This window comes from Amaranthus tricolor, chromosome 16, assembly GCF_026212465.1.
Source record: "Amaranthus tricolor cultivar Red isolate AtriRed21 chromosome 16, ASM2621246v1, whole genome shotgun sequence".
Lineage (NCBI taxonomy): Eukaryota > Viridiplantae > Streptophyta > Magnoliopsida > Caryophyllales > Amaranthaceae > Amaranthus > Amaranthus tricolor.
The window spans coordinates 8,672,140-8,691,542 of record NC_080062.1 but is presented as its reverse complement, the minus strand read 5'-3'; the positions used below and the strand labels follow the sequence as shown (position 1 = coordinate 8,691,542).

Below are 19,403 nucleotides of genomic sequence, written 5' to 3'. Positions count from 1 at the left end.
GTTTTCATTTAAAATTAAAAAAAGAAGTTGTTAGATAGGCGTATCCTAATGACAATGAAATTGATTGTTTATGGATCATAATAGAGAGTCGTGTATTAAAAAATAATCTTGATGAATGAATTATTTCATTATTTTGTGCTATTCTTGTTTATTTTCAAAACCTACTATATATAAATACGAACTCAATAATTGATGATATATTAATTCATTGTTTAATTTATTGTGATTGTGAGGCATTCCTCAATGAGTACATGAATAAATAATTTTTGCAATTGTGATGATTTTGTTCAATATCCAATCATACTATATGTGGAAACTTAATAATTTATTATTAAGTACAGAAAATCATTGATTAGCTTAATGATTGATGACTTTCTTACTTTTTTATTTGAGTTTTTCTCACTTATACCCACGTATTTTTAAAAATTTTCAGATGTACCCAATAAATTTACCAATTTTCAATTGTACCCCATAATTAGTAGGGTTTTTTTCACTTATACCCACGTACTTTTAAAAATTCTCAGTTTTACCCAATAAATTTACCAATTCTCAATTGTACCCAATAATTAGTATTAATTTAGCAACAATAACCATTTTTTGATGACAACTTAATAACAGTTAGTCAAATGTATTTAAAGCGTTAGTAATATTTTTTGAATTTTTTTTTTTTTAGAATTACCAGTAGTATTATAATGTGAATATGGCTTAAATCAACTCTTTTTTTTTTAGAATTACTCTTTGAACAGTTATCATTTTAGAATTGCTCAGTGAAGAAGGAAATTGAAAATGATGAAGGAAGGTGGAAATGAAATGTTGGGGATTATAGTCACGTGATATTTAGAGGGAAATTTCCCATCAAAATCTAAAAATAACTGTTGTTAAGTTGTGGGTAAAAAATGGTTATTGTTGCTAAATTAACACTAATTATTGGATACAATTGAAAATTGGTAAATTTATTGAGTACAGCTGAGAAATTTTTAAAAATACGTGGGTATAAGTGAGAAAAACCCTTTTTATTTTTATATTGGGTTTGATTCTTATTACCTTCTGAAAATAATATTGTCCTCTACTTCTTGGCTCTTGTATGTAAGGATTATTTAATCTACCCCTAAATAATATAATTGATAATCAATACATTATAAAGCTAGCATTTCTTAAAGAGTTATAATCTCATTTTTCTCTTTTGTTTGTCCACATTAGAATTTCCCATTTTTAGAAAGAGAAAATTAATTATTGATAGATATATTAAAGATAAATTATATCTACGTGAAATCTCGTTAAATTCGTCTTAATTTATTTTGTTTATTATACAATTTTCATAATTTTTATTAATGCAAATTAAAAGATTTTAAGATTTAAAATTTATTTTAAAACATCTGCAAAAAGTGAAGTGAAATGGTGAAAAAAAATACAATAGTAATAATTATGTATCCTACATAGTACATAGTACAAATATTAGTTTTCTATTGTCCTTTTTATAATTGTCTGATCAAATGAAGTGTAAAAAGAATTACCAAAAATAATGAGAATATATTAGTAAATAATGGTTATTTACAAGGTTAATAAATCACCTTTATGTGGTAGGATTTGACAGGGTGAGAGTTTTTGTTATTTTAATCTATCTTTTTTTATTTTGTTTATTTTATTATTAATTTTTTATCTTTTTATGATGATTTATAAATCACGGTTATTGATTAGTAATTTTTGAGAAATAATCTAGAACACTCATTTCTAAAAGGTTCATGAAAAAAATCAAAGAATTATATGTATATTGTCACAATAAAATCATGAGAGATCTTGTAAAGAGTTTTCCTAAACATTTTTTATTGGGTTTTATTAGAGTATCATCTAATCTGACTAAAACAAAAGTTCAATGAAAAAAATTTTAAAAATTATATTTATATCACAATCAAAATCAAGCTTAAAGTTCATGAAAAAAATATAAAAGAATTATATTTATACTATCACTATTAAAATCAAGCAAGAATTCTATTAAAAGTCTTCCTTTTAAATTTTGTCGGATTTTAATTGATAAAAGTGAAGTTGTATTTTAATTTAAATTAAATAAGAGTTTGATGAAAAAAGTTTAATGAAAAAAGTGAAGTTGTATTTTAATGAAAAAAGAATTATATTTATACTATTACAATTAAAATCAAGCTTACTAAAAAAAGAGTTTAATGAAAAAAGTGAAGTTGTATTTTAATTTTAATTTAATAATCAAAATATTAGTATCTTAGTAAAATACAATTTAAATTTATTTTTTGAGGACAAAATAATAATAGTTGGATTTTAATTGAATTTAAATTGGATCGCACATAGAGTTCACCTCATATTGGATTTGTATATTTTGAGTCCAAAGGGATATTTTTATTCATATTGATAAAGTGTAACTTGGGTTTAACAGTCAAAAAGTAACAAGTACGCATAAATAAGGTAGGACAAGTGGGTCTTTTCAAAAAAAAAATAATAATAAATAGGACAAGTAGTTGAGACCAAACAAAAGAAATGGAAAATTAAATAATTTTAGATATTTGATAAAGTAATTTATTATTTAATTTTAGAGTATTTTAACATAAAGAGACGCTGGATGGTCAAACCATTTAATGTAAATAATTAGTTAATTAATTAATTGGTCAAAATAACTTACTGTTATAAATTAACTTTTTTTAAACAAATTTTCGAATTAGTTAGTCAAATTAATTAATAAAATTAGTTGGTATTATTCAGTTCAATCAGAATTCAACTATTATTAGTCATTTATCAAATCCTCCAAAAATATCTAATTAAAATAGTCACTCCAATTTAGTATCACTCATCCTACATTTGCCAATAAATACTAATAAATTTATGAACGCACATTTTACATATTGTATCTTAAAATGCTAATAAATGAATCACCGACACATATGTGAATGATTGTATTTAGTTATCTCCATGTGAGTGTACCGCAAAATATGTCCTTTCCTTAAAATTATATATATATATATATATATATATATATATATATATATATATATATATATATATATTACTTAAATTTTAGTCTCCTATTATCTCACAATATTTTTTTTAGTCTTTTTTTTAGTTTCTCAACTAAATACGGATCAAGCAAACTTTGCGGGACAGAAAAAGTAAAATAATGCTTCTTCCATTTCATTATACTTGTAAGTTGTAACTGATAGTGACATGTTTCCATACCATATATCACAATCAGTTGCGAGTATTTCAAAGCAGAGTTAACCTAAAGTATACTTGAATTTTCTCAACCAAGTACACATAAAGCAAACTTGATGGGACCGAAAAAGAAAAACAAAACTTCTTTCGTTTCATTATAGTTACAACTGATAGTGACATGTTTCTATACAATATGTCACAATCAGTTGCGAGTATTTCAAAACAGAAGTAATTTAAAATACATTTGAATTTTCTCAACCAAATAGCATAAGACAAACTTGGGGGGACCGAGACAATAAAATAAACTTCTTCCATTGTATTATAGTGACAACTTTTAGTGACATGTTTCTGTTAGAGTATATAACATATCTTGGGCCCTCAACCATCAGTTTAAGCTTAGGATATGTTATATACTTTAACATGCCACTCGTGGCCCAAGTGTGAATGAGCACATGAGTTGAATACTCCACTTTTAAATGAGGGGTGGTTGAGATTCGAACCTGTAATTTCTTGTCAGGTTGGCTTTTAATATCATGTCAAGGAACCAACTCAATCAAAAGCCTAAGCTGATGATTAATGTCCCAAGATATGTTATATACTCTAATAGTACCGGAGGTAATATAAAGTGTACCTGAAGTTTCTTGGCAATATTGAAGTAACGAGCATGAACAGGAACCCAAAAAATATGTTGCCTTTCCTCAGGAATTCCATCAACTGGGAAAACTTCTTCAGCTTGAAACCAAATTCTATTTAACAGATTATCAGCATTAGCGTTATCACTAGTGTTTGTGGTGTAATCACCAAATCTTAAGTTTCCATAATCCCTTGAATAATCTCCTGCTGCTTCTAATGGTAGTTCATTCTCTGGACCTTGACCGTACCTCTATACAATTTTTTTTAAAAAAATTTCAATAATTAATTAAAGTTTACATCAATATTTTTTAATGTATAAATTGGTCAAATTTTAAGAGTGCCGACTATTTATGATAGAATTTGTTTAACAAATGACTATTAAATGGATCTGTTTGTTAAATTTATTGGTTGGTTTGACAAATTAAACTATAACTATTGGTTTATAAGTCGGCTAACATATATTTCAATTATTTAAACCCATTGTTAGAGAAAACGTGTGTCAAAATGTTAAAAACAAGCTAACAAATATCCTAAACACCATAGGTTTTCAATTTTTGTTTGGAAATCATTTGCTAAACATTTTTTTGTGTGTTTGATCAATCAAAAAGGCAAAAATAAAAAAATAAACAAAAAAAAGTTGAGCGAAAAATTATTTGCTAAACACATCTATATTCTTCCGAGTTCCAAACCTTTGAACTTGCTTATATTAAGCAAATTAAATTGAGATACTTTTAGATATAACATAACAACTTTAATGTGAAAAGAGAATATTAAGTATTTCAAGCTAGGCATATGAAGTTCTGTGAACGATAAGAAGTTAATTTTTTTTTAAATGTAAACTTTTAAAAATTATTTAAGTAATCAAATTTACTAAAGCAAAATAATTGTACTTAAATAAATTAATTAGTTGATGAGTAATTTCAATCTGCATCTGTTGGACTTTTTTATAGAGCAATCACATGAACTTGAATGTGATTTTATTAAGAAAATTTCTATCTATAAAAAAAAAAAAAAAAAAAAAAAAAAAAAAAAAAAAGTTAAGTTGAATATATCATGATTCATAAATCAATTAAATATATTCAAAGATAAAATTAAATTTTGACTCACTTGAAGAGTAAGAAATACTTTGAAAAAATATTTTAATTTTGATTTTTACGCAAAATCTTTACATATTTTCTCAATCTACCTTGTAATAAAAAAATATATATTCAAATAAAAAATTTATTACTCATAATAATGTCAATGTGGAGATTGGAGTTCCAAAAAAGATCTACTTATAAGCACAAATTATTTACATCAGTGTCAATTTAAAAGATAACTATTATCTTTATAATTAATGTCGGCTTAGCATATGTGTTTCATCTAGTTTTGAATATTTATCAACACACTAATTCCAACGTTAATAGTATAATCAAAAACTATAAAAATTGATATTAATAAAATTTACATTGAAGCTAATCAAATAAAATTCACTGACTATATTTTAACTTATTGATTAATAATAAAATACAAATTAAAAGTAATTGATGAATTGTGCCAAAAAATGACACACATGTGCTCAATAGCATGGAATATATGGTTCTGATTGGCAAGAGCTGTTAGCTAGAGTTGTTGGTATGTTTAACCAGTTGAAAGTATTGATTAATAAGTTAGTCGTTTAAACCAGTATTTAATAAAGATGTTAGATAAAAATTGATTGTTTGCTTTTAGTTATTTAAAAGCCAACTTGAAAGTCAAAAAAACAAATTGCCAAACACCCGAAAGAGACTAGGGGGTGTTTGGTTCTTAATTTCTTGCTTAGCTTTTTGGTTGACTTTCGACTTTTGACTTGTTTGTTTGTTAAATAGGCAGAAAAAATATTTGATAAATAGCTTTTAAAATAGCTAAAAAGCTAGCTTTTAAGACAAAATAAAAAAGTTATTCCAGTTAGCTTTTTTGGTTGGCTTGTAGATTGTTGGTCCACTTTTTTCTCTAATAAACAGCCAATAGTCAATACATAAAGTTACCAAATATTTTTCTCCAAACAGCTAGCTTTTTCATCTAACTTAAAAGCCAAAAAAACAATTAATATTTTCAGTTGGTCAAACAAACCAATTAAAAAAGACAACAACCAACAGCTAAAAACCAATTGCCAAACATCCCTAATCGGTAGAATCTCACTCGTCATGCGTTCGGTGGAAACTATTTTATTTTGTCCATATGATATCACAAAATCTCCATGGAGATTATGATTCAATATCTTATATATTTTAATTATCTTGAAATTAAGTAAATAATAATTTAATTAGGAGAAAATAAAACAAGAAATAATGAAGATATGGATAGATTTACCTGCCAATTCCAAAGACCAAGGTGGGCCCAGTATTTAGGAATAGCCACATCTCCAATATGGAGGGAAGGATCTGCATTACCAGCTATTCCATAGTGTACAACTCCTTCTATCCTAAATAAACTTAATAATAATTGGGTAGTTATGCCTGCATTTACCTGCAAAATATTCATCACAATTTTTTTTATTTTTTATTTAAATTCTGTAGATTTAATTTTGAGCTAGGAATGTGTTGCATGTGTGTTTAGAATTGATCCAACGTAGCGATTTGATATTTACATAATTGTTAAATTAAATTCGATTTTAACTCGATTTTAAAATTAATTACTTTAAAATTATGTAAAAATTAATATTAATACAGATTCGATGAGTATTACCATGGCAAGGCCTGTCATAACCAAGATCACTTTCTTCCCTTCAATGGTTCCGAACCGAAATCTCTTGCCTTGAAAATACATTGAAAATAATAGTCAATATCTCGGGTTCATTTTTGAAAAATTAAGTAGTTTGATAGAGAAAAAAATAACTACAATAATAATAACAATAACAATCACATTAATAATAATAATAATAATAATAATAATAATAAGAAGAAGAAATTGGATACCAATACCTTGGGGCGCATAATAAATCAGTATAAATGTATTTTAAATAAAAAATTAAAAAGTATTTTGAATTAGAAAAATTTGTTCAACCTAGACTCATTTTACTCAAATAATTCTTAATATTGATTAATTCAAACATTTCATACTATTGGAATAATCTTTTCAAACAATTCAAAATTTGGTTCAACTTCTCAAAATATTTAACTTTTTTTTTTAGTAAAAAACATACTTTGATAAAGGTTATTTTAATAATCAACAAGAGATCTGTGGACGTTCACTAGTATTTACAAAGAAATTATCAATGAACTATTAATTAGAAATTTTGTTGTGATTTTCTTTTAAGTTCAACTACTATAATCAATTTTTTAAATAAATTATCAGGAAAATCAGGTCATCTTGTCTCGGTTAGAATTAGTATCACTCTTTTTAGGTAATGTCTTAAGCTCAATTCTCACCTAGCTTCCTGAGGCTACCATGTAATCAAAATAAATAAAAATTAAATTATCAAACTTTAATAGTAAGTTTTAGATTATTGCTTGTTTTAAGAAATAAATTGTTAAATATTATGTAAAGTAATATTGGAGTAATTGTTTGAAAGTATTTCCTATAGTTAATTTCTAAAAAAATTAATTATTTTCTTAATTATAATTTGTAAGGAAAACTAATGAATTAGATTTTATAAAAAAAATATATATATAATATCAATGGCTTCAATTATTTAATTAAAAAAGTTAGATTTGAAAGTCAATAACTAAACAATTACTTCATCAATGAAACAAAAAATTGAATTAAACTTTGTTAGAGCAACATTTTCCCTTTTTAACTTTTAAGAAATCTAATAGGGTTATTTTTTCCAACAAAAAAAAAAAAAAAAAAAAAAAAAAAAAAAAAGTTATAAGGGTTAACTACTTATTCTTCAATGAAATGTTATAATTAAGCAACAAACCTTTATAATTATGAACAATTCTCTAATAAAAAACATTTACCTAGCAAATTAACAAATTATATTCACATAGTATGAGTTAAGTATTTCAATGATACCGTTTCTTGATTAGACGACTTTAAACAAGGATGAGTTCTTATTCTCATAGTACAAATTAAATATGGGGTATTTCACCTATATATAAAGTGCGACTTTCAGTGAGACTGTCTCATATAACAATTTATGTATATATATACCTGCAAAGTCAATAGTAAGCTTGCTTGGAGTGAAGCTGGGAGATTGAAGTAGAGGGTTGAGCTCAAATGTGTTGGGTATAATAACACCAAGATAAGGACCTTTAATGTTAGCCCTATTTATGAGATACATTGTTTTTTTGGGTATTTCACCATTTGCTCCCCTTTGATCAAAAATCACAAAGAGAAGAAAAATTATTGACTTAATAAGAAACTTCATTTTTCTCTTATTATAGAAAATGATTTTTAAGTGAAAGTAGTAGGTTTAGAATTGTGAATGGTAAGCAATACTCTAGTACTATATATAGCTAGTGACAAGGTGTTGTGTATAGCTAAGTAATTGTACTTTATAATTTGGTGTAGGGATAAAATTGTTTTTTATATTATTTATGATTAATCAATATTACATTAATGAAATATCTCTTATTATTTATGATTAATTAATAGTTGGTATTGTTATAGAAAAATATTAAAAGGTTATATTATTCACGATAAACTTTCTTTATAATTATAGCCTTAATTAAATGAAGGGGTATTCTACGGGGTAGCACTTAATTTTTAAGAAGCGCCAGTGGTAGCATTTTTTAAAAAATTATGCATCACGCCGTACTGTTCAATTTTAACTGAACTGTAACTTTATAGTTAATTTATAATTTGGTGTTGGGACAAAATTGATTTTTTGTATTATTCATGACTAGTCAATATTATTACATTAATGAAATACTGTTTATTATTCATGATTAATCAATAGTTGGTATTATTGTAGAAAAAAGTTAAAAAGTTGTATTATTCACGATAATTTTTCCTTAAATTAATACTGGGAAATCAACCTCCAAATGAGTGAAATCAACCTCTTTTTTTATTCATCTTTTTTAATTTACTCTTATTCTTCCTCTATCACAATTATTCAATAACTTCATTTGCATCTATAATTACCTTTGTTGCAATAGTTTGACTTTTATCTCTCTTTAAATATTTGCTCCCAATCCAAGCAACCCCTTATGAGCAATCATTTTACTTTTATTTATTATTAATTTTTTAAATATTTTTCCGATTTTTTTATTCTTTCCATTTGGAATATGGGGTGGAACCAATTACCAAGGAGAATACAATGAAGAACAACATTCTATTAAAAGTTATTATTACTTCACGAAATAAATAATAATTAATATTGCTTGAGATCATAAAAAGGAGTTAAACATTTAGTAAAAAGAGAAAAAAGTTCTAATAAGGGGAAATTAACCATCAATATGATACAATTAAGTATTTTTTAGGGTTAAAAAGTAAATATATAATGATCTTTAAATAAAATATCTTACCACTAATTTTTATTGAGACCATCTCACTATGAAAGAGTATGAGAAAAAATGCATGGATAGAAACTAATGAAAGTGATTATAACATTAGTCAAAATAAAAATATTATAAAGTACACATTCTAACTAAGGATGCCCTTGGATTAAGTGTAAATATTTAAATGAGTATAAAAGTTAAATTAATGGAATAAAAAGTGAGTAGAGATGTAAATAAATTAATTGAAATAACTATGAAAAAGGTACAATAATTAGTGTAAACTAAAAAAGAGAATGAAAAGGAAGGATAATTCCCTTATTTGGAAGAAAAGTATTCTCCTACCCTCTCTTAGAGCAAATTTAAACCCTAAAATGAGGTAATTAATTGTTATTTTAATTATTTTTTATTATTTTCTAACTAAATTATATATCACTTTAACAATTAAATTTCTTTAATATTATATCTAACTAACTTTATTTTGCTACTTTGACTTTTATTTATTCCTTAAATATTTACATTAAATCCAAGTGAGCCTTAAAGTTGTTTTTAATGTTCAGCCCGTCTTGTATGAGACCGTTTCACTATGAGACAACTTTAAAACAAGAAGCTCATAAGCTAAAAATTTCTATTATTGGACTATTTAACCCAAATATAAAAAAATATAAAACATGTCTCACACTAAGACCGTCTCATAAAAAAATTTATATTTAGGGTTTAATAAAGCAATATGTAAACAAATTTATCAAAAGGGTGCTCATAATCAGGCCAAACATGGGTATGTAAAATAGAAGTTCATAACATTATGTGGGTATGTAAACTTCTTCAATTGGGTTTGTCCGAAAAACTCTCAAACTGTAAATTGGTTTTTGGGTTTTTGAGTAGAAAAGGATTTATTTACGTTTTACATTCGTGATATCCGAATCAATTTATTTCGCAGGCATGGGTCCCATGATCCAAACCAGTTAAGACGGGTTGACCAAACCTGTAACTTTTTTTTTATAAAATTACCCACTATTATGAATATTGGTCGACAAGTCGAGTCAAGCGGGTCCAATTTTATTGACCACCAATAACTTCTCCATTCCTTACACAATTCTTAAAGAGAGATAACTACCAATCATAAATATCATAATTATCAACACATTTTTAACATTTAAATTTTTGGGAGGTTGTTGAAAGTGATTTTGAACCTAGCCTATTTTTAGGAGAACATTTGAATAAAATAAGATTATTTAACAACTTAATTTCAAAAATAAGTTTTGTGAAAACTTAATTTTCAAAATAAGCGTCCACACATCCAAACCTAGCCTTGGAGTAAATCGTTGTTACTAACAGCGAAAGACAAAAAAAATAAATAAAAAATAAAAGTTATAAGTCACTGTTAGTAACAACGACTTTAAGGTTAACTGATCAACTCCTTAATCTCGTAGGTTGGAATGAGGAAGTAACTGAGAACTAAAAACTTAAAATTCATTAAGTCGTTGTTACTAACAGCAGCTTACTCCAAGGCTAGGTTTAAATGTACGGACGCTTATTTTGGGAATTAAGTTTTCACGAAGCTTATTTTTGAAATTAAGTTGTTAAAACATCTTATTTTATTCAAATTTTCTTTTTAAGAAGGCAAATGCTAACATATGCTCCCCGTTAACAAAATAATAATAATAATAATAATAATAATAATAATAATAATAATAATAATAATAATAATAATAATAATACATTAAAAAAATAAATATAGTCAAATTTTGTTTTGAGATTAATAAATATAGTAAGCTTGAAACTTGAAGGGGTCATGACATTCATAATTCTAAGGGTTGTACTTGTACATAAAAATCAACAAATTTTCTTTATTATTAATTTTTTTATTGTTTTTAAAAGAATCTAACATGAAAATTGAAAATAATTAATGCTTTATATAGTTATTTTAAGATCCCAAAAAAGAAAAATATTAAAATGATAAAATGTAATAAAATATTTTATATTTTCAAAACAAATACAATATTGAATTAAATTAAAAATCACTAGATTCTTTATTTTTTTATTATTTTTAAGAGAATCTAACATGAAAATTGAAAATAATTAATGCTTTATATAATTATTTTAAAATCCCAAAAAAGAAAAATAATAAAATAATAAAATGTAATAAAATATTTTATATTTTCAAAACAAATATAATATTGAATTAAATTAAAAATCACTAGATTCTTTCTTATAATAAGCTATATATATCATTATCCAACTTGAAATATAGACATATAGTAAAGTTTTTGGAAGCCTAGAGGTAGCCTTTGTCCTTTCCTAGCTTTGCCCATTAGGTACATACACCAATTACTTGTATCATAATACACCAAAACTTAATAGACAAACCTTGGATCTAAGTCCTAAGTTAAAGGCCAGGAGGGTTGAAAAAAGGAACCACTTTTGAAACTAACTCCATATTCAAAGGAACCCTAAGAGCTGCACTTAGGATTGCCGGTGTTTTCGTTCTTCCTACCCATGACTCCGTCCATGGTCCACCGCCTACCTCCAGAGCTGCCATGTTACTTGTTGCCTCCAAGATAACCTTTAACAATGGCCATTACCAAATATTTTAGTTGCTTGTTAAGAATTTAATCCAAATTTGATATAATTCTTCCTACAACTCGTCTTGTATGAGACTGTCTCACCATAAAACATGCTCATATATTTAGCCCATTTTTCTAATTGATCATTTTAACATACTAAATATACATGGATTAGCCCAATAGAGATAGTCTCACCATGAACCCATCTCATTTCAGAAGTTGTGTTCTTCCTAGGCGGCTAGGCCTTAGGCCACTGAGGCCAAGGTCCCGGTGCACTAACTAGTTGCTTATCAGAATCATTGTCCGAAAAACGAAACAAACATACAAGGTACGAAATTAGAGAGAGAACCTTTCCCTTGCTGCCATCGGATTTTCGTTTCCACAGATGCAATTTCAGTCGACCGGAGCAAGTGTCTCTGCATATATCAATGAGGCCTGTATCTGGGGTAGGCGCTTTCAACATTATTCCTTTATCTTCAGTTCTTCCCTCTAGTTCCACCTACACCAGGGTATTGGAAGGTTTTATTATTGTTGTAAATTTAAAATATCAAATTAGCTGATGATTATCCTCGACTTTGTGCGGGATGCTGGGTTGATGACCTTGACCATGACCAAATTAGCTGATGATTATGGGATATCTCAAAATGTTTTCGGCATGGTTAGACAGCGCTTATGTTCTCTCGACTCTTCAATTTACCTCAAGTGAAGTACTCTTACAAGTTACAAGAGTTTCAGCGCTCATTCTGACTTATACATCAAGCGGAATAATCAATGAAAATGTAAACAAGTCCAAATCTTTTACATGAATCAGTAGTGTCTGATAGGAGTTGGACGTTAGAACAGAGACACATGTTAGCAAGTAGTTCAGAAAAGCGGGTGCGTAGATAGCATACCTTGTAGGATCCATTATCGGCAGAAACTTTCCAGTAACCCCACGGAGAAATTTGCCACTCGACATCCCCATTCCAAGGCACAAATTCATAGAAAACACCTTCATAGTGAACTCCGACCTGCGAAAGAATTCATGGTGTATGATATCAGAACATGCCATGCAACTAAACGTCATTTAAGCTCGACAAATCATTTCCACCACAAGTTAAAAACTAAAACAGGACTGCAAGGAATTTGAAGAAAGAATCGGAAATGTAACATTACTCCGTAAGTAAGTATAGTTGCGGAAACATACTAATGCTGCATTTTCAATCCTGCCACCAGGAAGTGCCCTCAACCCTCCAGCAGAAGTCACAGATACTTCTCCGGTCACACCCTCAAAGACATTACATTGGATCTGTTTAAACAATGAATTTTTTTTGTTAAGTTCGGAATTAAATTATTATAAATGAATCATTTGTCACTGTTGAAGTAGAAATCGAAGAGCAAAACACAGTAAAACATGTAACCAGAAATCAGAGATGAATAGATATTGTGTTTACCCAAAACCATTTTCTGGGAAAACCTGCGCCCCAATTCTTTTCTGAATACGAAGGAGCGTTTTCAAATTCGAATCTTTCACCATCCCACTCTATCCAACCTGAAATAACAATCAATGGTTCAGATAAAAATGCAGCAAAGCAGAATAAGTTTCACAAAAGAAACTGCCTTCATAAACGTCGTATTGCCACACAGTGACAAGAACCATACCACTATTTAAAGCAAACATAACATAAATCAAGTTGCGTCAGCATGCCAAAGCATTAAAAAATTTGGGTCGGCCATATGAACGCTATGTTACTCAGACTCTTCATTTGGTTCACGTACCCGTGTCCGATGATGCTCGGACATTGGTATGGCACTTAGACACATCATTTTAGGCTTGAATATTTAGACGTATCTAACAGTTGGACACACGTACTAGTATCCGACATCAGTACCCGAGTCCAAGTGACATAGCATGAACGAATAGAATAGATCAGTTTCAGTGATTGTCCACACGAGTTTTTCCGATGTGAATTAAGTTGCACGCTGTTAAAAAAAAAGATCAGACAGTTGACTGTCCGGTGGGTATACAGGACCTTAATTTTTCTAATTGATCACATTGATTTTGATTACTATTGCTTAATAAAAGAATTTAATGGCACATATATTCACATAAATCATTTCTTATTCAAGAAAATTGACGCTTTAAAGAAAAATGAACAAGAAAAAGACAGAAATAGAACAATAAGCACAGCAATCAGTAAAATTTACAAGAAAAAAGAATTGATGCATTTTCTAACCCATAAAGCATCTCTAGCACAAAATATGAAGAAAAGTTTAATACATATAAGCAAAAAAGAGCTAATGACACCATAGAAGTACCTGTTGATAGTCCCCCTGCCATGCATACTTGCCAGTGAGGTTCAAAAACAGGAAAAGCCGCAAGCCAGCCTGCTGTTGATTTTTGCTTAGAATTGGAATTGCCCCAGCCATATACAGGACGGATACTATACTCCCAACGAGCTGTTTTCACAGTTTCAACTTTGTTTGACCTGTCAAGAAACATACCATGTATAGACTGTACAGTTAAGTCTAACAGAGTTAATCATCTTACTTATCATATACTCATAAATAAAATTTTATCGTGTATTGATTAAGAACTTAAAGAGATTACAAGCACCCAATATTTAGTCTTCCAGAATATATGCGACGAGTCTATGCTAAAAAGCGATAACCCGTTGCTTACCTTCTAATCTTCACACTTTTGTTCTTTCCTTGGACTTAAGTTTTTTATACTTATATTGTCCCACTATTATTTATAGCACTTGGTATGAACTTTTATAATTCTTATTATACTCTAAATGTCCAACACAAATAATAGTGTTCAGACTTAAGTGTAGTCTAGCGATAAGTACGCAAGGATTTCTAGTTCGCTGCCCAGAAGCCGCATTTCTCATCGCCCTATTATGGTATCAAATGAGCAAGGGTTTTACACCTCCCTTCTAAAACCTAGGTATAGCGTTTAGTATACAAGGGTTGTTAGGTCCGAGCATTGCACAACATCTTTTACTTGTCTGTGTCACAGATGCCAAGATTTTTGAATTTTTGGAATAAGAGACCAGGAAAAGAATCTTAGCTACGATTGTAGTATTGAAATGTTGGAACTCAATCTGAGAAGTACCCGGACTTGGTAGATGTTATGGAAAACATAAGAATAACATTCTTTGCATGTAGGAAACATGGTGGATAACCGAAAGCCCAATCTTTTTATGAAAAAAGAGATGAAATGAATGCTTTACGAGGTTACACTAATGAAAAACAAGATGAGAAACACAAAGAACAATAGTAGAAGAATGGACAACGATTTTATGAGGTATCATGGATACCTCCCCTCAACAATGATTTATTTGTAATTAAATTCAACAATACAATGTATAAATAAATAAACCTCCCAAGATCACAGATACTAATTCAAAGAAAAAACACTCAAGTTTCTTACAAATGAACTAGCCCTCTCTCAATTTGTGTTGTTTGTGGTGATTGTTTCTATGAATGATATATCCTCTTGGATTCGCACGATCATGATTTGTTAATACTTAACATGTAACATAAAAAGCACAAAAAATCATATGGCGATTTATAAAAGCGGAGCGATTGCTACTTGAATTAATTACTTCTTTACTAGGAAAAAGTAATGGGGAAAGTTGCCTAAAATTTAAGATAAAACTAGGTGAATGTGTAGTCAGCCAAAAAAAATTCCTAATCCTCGATGTTTATATCCAATTAATCTCATGCAAGAAATAAAAATAAAATGGTGGAACTTAAAAGAAATAAATACTAAAAGCTTTAAAAATAAAGTCGTTGCGGAAGCTAATTGGATGAGCAAATCCTTATTTCGTATGGTAGCCCTACATTAGTAGGACTCCATTAGTTGTTGTATCTTAGCAGAAAAAAGTATGCCACATATATTAGGCCGTGACAATTCGTCACATAATCTCACCGTGGCTCACTCGTGTGGACACGGGACACTCGTAGGCTCAGGCCCACAAACGCACGTGTCAAGAGCGTTGACTTGCACATACACTTGGTGAGGTTCATTGTTTCCCAAAATTATATAGTAGTAGGAGGATTAGCTCACCCAATATATATGCTAGTCCACAACCCACTATTTTATTGATGTGGGATCTTGTCTCACATGTGAAGTATTTCCAACATTTCCCCTCACATGTGAGCCACATCAATTATAAAAAATATATGATGTTAGGGCAAGTTGATAGAAGTTTGGAATTTGAAGCAACTTAGAAAGGAGGGCTAGATCGAAGACAACGTGGATAATAGATTCAAAAAATCACATGAAGAAGGAATGGGAGGTATAGATGATCATTGAAATTTATTTTCTTAGTTGTTGATTGGTATTAGATACAACAACAATGCCAGAGCCGTAATCCCAAGAGATTGGTGATTAAATGGGTATTAGACAATAGAGCCAAATAAATTATACCCTCTATTAGCCACAATTTTCCCATGTTAAATTATTTAGATTCATGTAATCAACCTCATATTGAGACTAAAGTTTGTGCATTGTTGTGTGGTTGTTGTTCATAGCACTCTAAAGAGTCGATTGTATCAAAATAAACAATGTAATTCAGGTTTTTTTTTTTTTCCTGATTCTGTATGTTGAATTTTAAAATCTATAGTACCTGCCGTCATCACGAATGAATCCTTGGTTCCAAAGCGGAGTCACTTGAAAACCCTCATCAACTCTCCTATTGAATTCCTATGAAAAATTACCATCAACAATATCAGAAGATTTGGCAAAAAGAACCTTCCTACTTAATTATAATGAATACAAAGGAAGTTTATAGTAGTAAGTATACAACTAAAGATCGAGCAACACAGCAACAATATTCGTTTCCTCAAAGATGTTACAAAAAAAAATATAATTCTTGTCAATAACATATAGTAGTACCATTTTATGAGGTTATAGTTACTTCAAGCAACAACTAGCTTAATTTAGCTTTCGAAATGAGGAAGTAATACAGAAGTGCAAAGTTTAGCAAATGCCAACAAATTCTCTAAGGTTGCATTTAGGAACAATCATTTCATTTCAAATTATAGATTTCAATTATGAAATTATTAATGAAAAACTTGAGAATGACAAGGTTTGGGGAGTCATTCTCAAATCCTCATCTTTAACCACTTTTATAACAATGGTGAATTTGACTCAAATCCAAATTTGAATTTTTTATTAGCCAAACACCACATTTGCGTCAAATCTATATTTTCAAATGAAATAATCATTCACAAACATAGCATAAACAAATTGAAATAAAAACCAAGATATACACATGTGAAGTATATAGCACCTCTGGAAAAACCTCATTGGCGGGAGGCGGTGAACTTCCACAAGGATTTGATTTGAAAGTGTTTCCCAAGACTAGCTCATGCCTTCCTATGTTAACAGAAATTGAATGATGTTATATATTAAGTACAAGAGCAACCATGAAGTACACCAGGTCACATTCTTTTAATGAACTATAAAAGAACAGACAAAATTTGATCATAATTACTATATGCAATGAATATATAGACATACATTGTTCGCACACATTTAAATAAGGGTGTATCTCAATAACTATTTGATGTGTCGTCTTCATTATGAGGCTATCAAGGGTCAATCAAAACAAATTCTTATTTTATAAGTTAAGTGTGATAGGACTATCCCTAACGTAACCTTGGTGAAAGACTAGGTCATAAACAATTGATGGTATTATGGTAACAGAATTTTGAAGGTGTTGTAAAGAAGGTTACGTAACTACTCATTTTATTCCAAATACTAGCGCGGATACTTAACATCCAGGCATGTGCTAAACATTAGGCACTTCATTATGGGAAAAAAAAGTTTGATAATAATCCTGGGATAAAAACTCCCGGTGTCAAGTAGAATTAGCCTTAAAAGGCTTAATGGATCGATTTCTTATTTGGTCAAGTGTCAAAGAACATGCTATATACTTGTGACACTCTTGTTTCAAGAACCAAATCCTCCAAAGAGTCAAGATAAGGTGTGTAAACAGCTATGAAATGGAGGCTTGGTTTGATGCTTGCAGGAGCTTGAAGGGGTTCACAAGAGTCAAGATGAGGTGTGTGTACATGGGCATGATGATGAGGTGAATAAGCAAGGAGAATGAAGCGTATTTCTCTAGAGGCATACTTGAACGAGCATGAAGCAAAGTAGTGAGGCAGTGGGCAGCAGCAGATTTCTGCTTTAACAATAGGGTTGCTTGAACAAATGTGCTTTGTGTCGATGGGTCAAAGATTTTTAGTTCGGTTTTGGATTATAAACTATATTAAAATGGTTCATTGAATCATGCGCACTTCGTACAAGGGTTAATCGGAAACATCCTCTTTGTCATCACCAACAAGGGTAAAGTTAAGGTTGCTTACATCTAACACCCCAAACCCGATCTTGATGGCGATATACATTCATATTTTATTCATTAACAAGCTGTTCTAAGGAAACTATTAACAGCCCGTTTGGTAAGTAGTATTAAACGGTGGTAATGGGAATGAAAACTAGTGTGATTTTGGTTGATGGTTATGCTTGTCCAACTCTAATCATCTTATTTTCTTCATAAAATTCATTCCAATACATTACCATTGGGAGAGGTGGTATTAAGTGGTAATAGAAATTTGTACACAAAGAAACTTTTTTATGATCAAAATTTCGTCACTATGGGAATGACATGGAACATTTGATGAGATTTTACACTATAAATCATTTTCATTACCTCCATTTAGCACCACTAACCAAATGGGGCATATGTTCTTTTCACTGTCCACTGAAATCAAAAAAGAGGAAATACAAAAGCACCATCAAAGAAACTTACTTCCCCAAAAGTTATGAGATTCTTCTGAATATTGGCTAATGTACTTGTCATAAGCACCAAGAATCTGAACCCCAGCACCTGTAGATCGACGACCATATTTCTCTTCTTCAGCAGGGGTCAATTTATTAGGAAATGCAGGATTCTCAATAGTATATATGAAGCAGAATGTTTGCCTCTTCTCTGGTATTGAAACCTTAAAATACCAACCCTCAAAAAATTGCCTAGTACTTCCATCAAAATGGTATCTACCAAAGAAACAGCAGAAAACAAATCAAAACCTATTCATGCTCAAATACAAAGAACAATTAACAACAAAAAGCATAACACAGAATACAGTTTAAACAGCAAATCACCACATCGAGTCAGCCACATTGTAAAGGTGTTCAAAATAAACGAATCGATACTCCTAGTGTTGTTAAGGTGTAAAAATTCTGCATTTTAGGCCGTGTAAAGAAATATCTTAATTTAGGCGTTACGATAACTACAACACTCTTGTTACTGTTAGAGCGTATAGCATATTCTGGGGCCTCAACTATAAGCTTAAGCCTTTGGAATATTTAGCGCCAACTATGAGGAGGACTTGTGCGGCATCCACACTTCTAGTCCAAAGGGCTCTAGTGTGAGGAGGCGTGTTAGAGTGTATAACATATTCTGAAGGCCTTAACCATAAGCTTAAGCTTTTGTTTAGTAGATCCTTTGACCATTACCGCATCACCATTTCATTACCGTGATTGCGAACATACCGCATTTTTACTTTATGCAGCCAAATAATACATAAACATCACATACATGCTGAAGGTGGAAGTTCCAAATTTAAAATCAGATAC

The 19,403-nt window shown here is 29.5% G+C and overlaps 2 protein-coding genes across 2 annotated transcripts in view; both read right to left on the bottom strand.

The window, feature by feature from the left end:
• Positions 1–8,197, bottom strand: part of LOC130802858 (bark storage protein A) — a 10,372-nt gene extending 2,175 nt beyond the window's left edge. Inside the window, exons 1-4 of the mRNA XM_057666959.1 lie at positions 7,921–8,197; positions 6,514–6,581; positions 6,139–6,294; positions 3,806–4,057 (exon numbers count right to left, since the gene is read on the bottom strand). Coding sequence (XP_057522942.1) covers positions 3,806–4,057; positions 6,139–6,294; positions 6,514–6,581; positions 7,921–8,137 — 693 coding nt within the window. The 5' untranslated portion in view covers positions 8,138–8,197. The remainder of the gene's footprint in view (positions 1–3,805; positions 4,058–6,138; positions 6,295–6,513; positions 6,582–7,920) is intronic.
• Positions 8,198–11,359: 3,162 nt separating this feature from the next.
• LOC130802855 (tocopherol cyclase, chloroplastic-like) overlaps positions 11,360–19,403 on the bottom strand; it is a 42,202-nt gene continuing 34,158 nt past the window's right edge. Inside the window, exons 3-11 of the mRNA XM_057666956.1 lie at positions 18,577–18,821; positions 17,056–17,141; positions 16,390–16,466; positions 14,072–14,241; positions 13,207–13,304; positions 12,960–13,061; positions 12,667–12,783; positions 12,123–12,272; positions 11,360–11,772 (exon numbers count right to left, since the gene is read on the bottom strand). Coding sequence (XP_057522939.1) covers positions 11,596–11,772; positions 12,123–12,272; positions 12,667–12,783; positions 12,960–13,061; positions 13,207–13,304; positions 14,072–14,241; positions 16,390–16,466; positions 17,056–17,141; positions 18,577–18,821 — 1,222 coding nt within the window. The 3' untranslated portion in view covers positions 11,360–11,595. The remainder of the gene's footprint in view (positions 11,773–12,122; positions 12,273–12,666; positions 12,784–12,959; positions 13,062–13,206; positions 13,305–14,071; positions 14,242–16,389; positions 16,467–17,055; positions 17,142–18,576; positions 18,822–19,403) is intronic.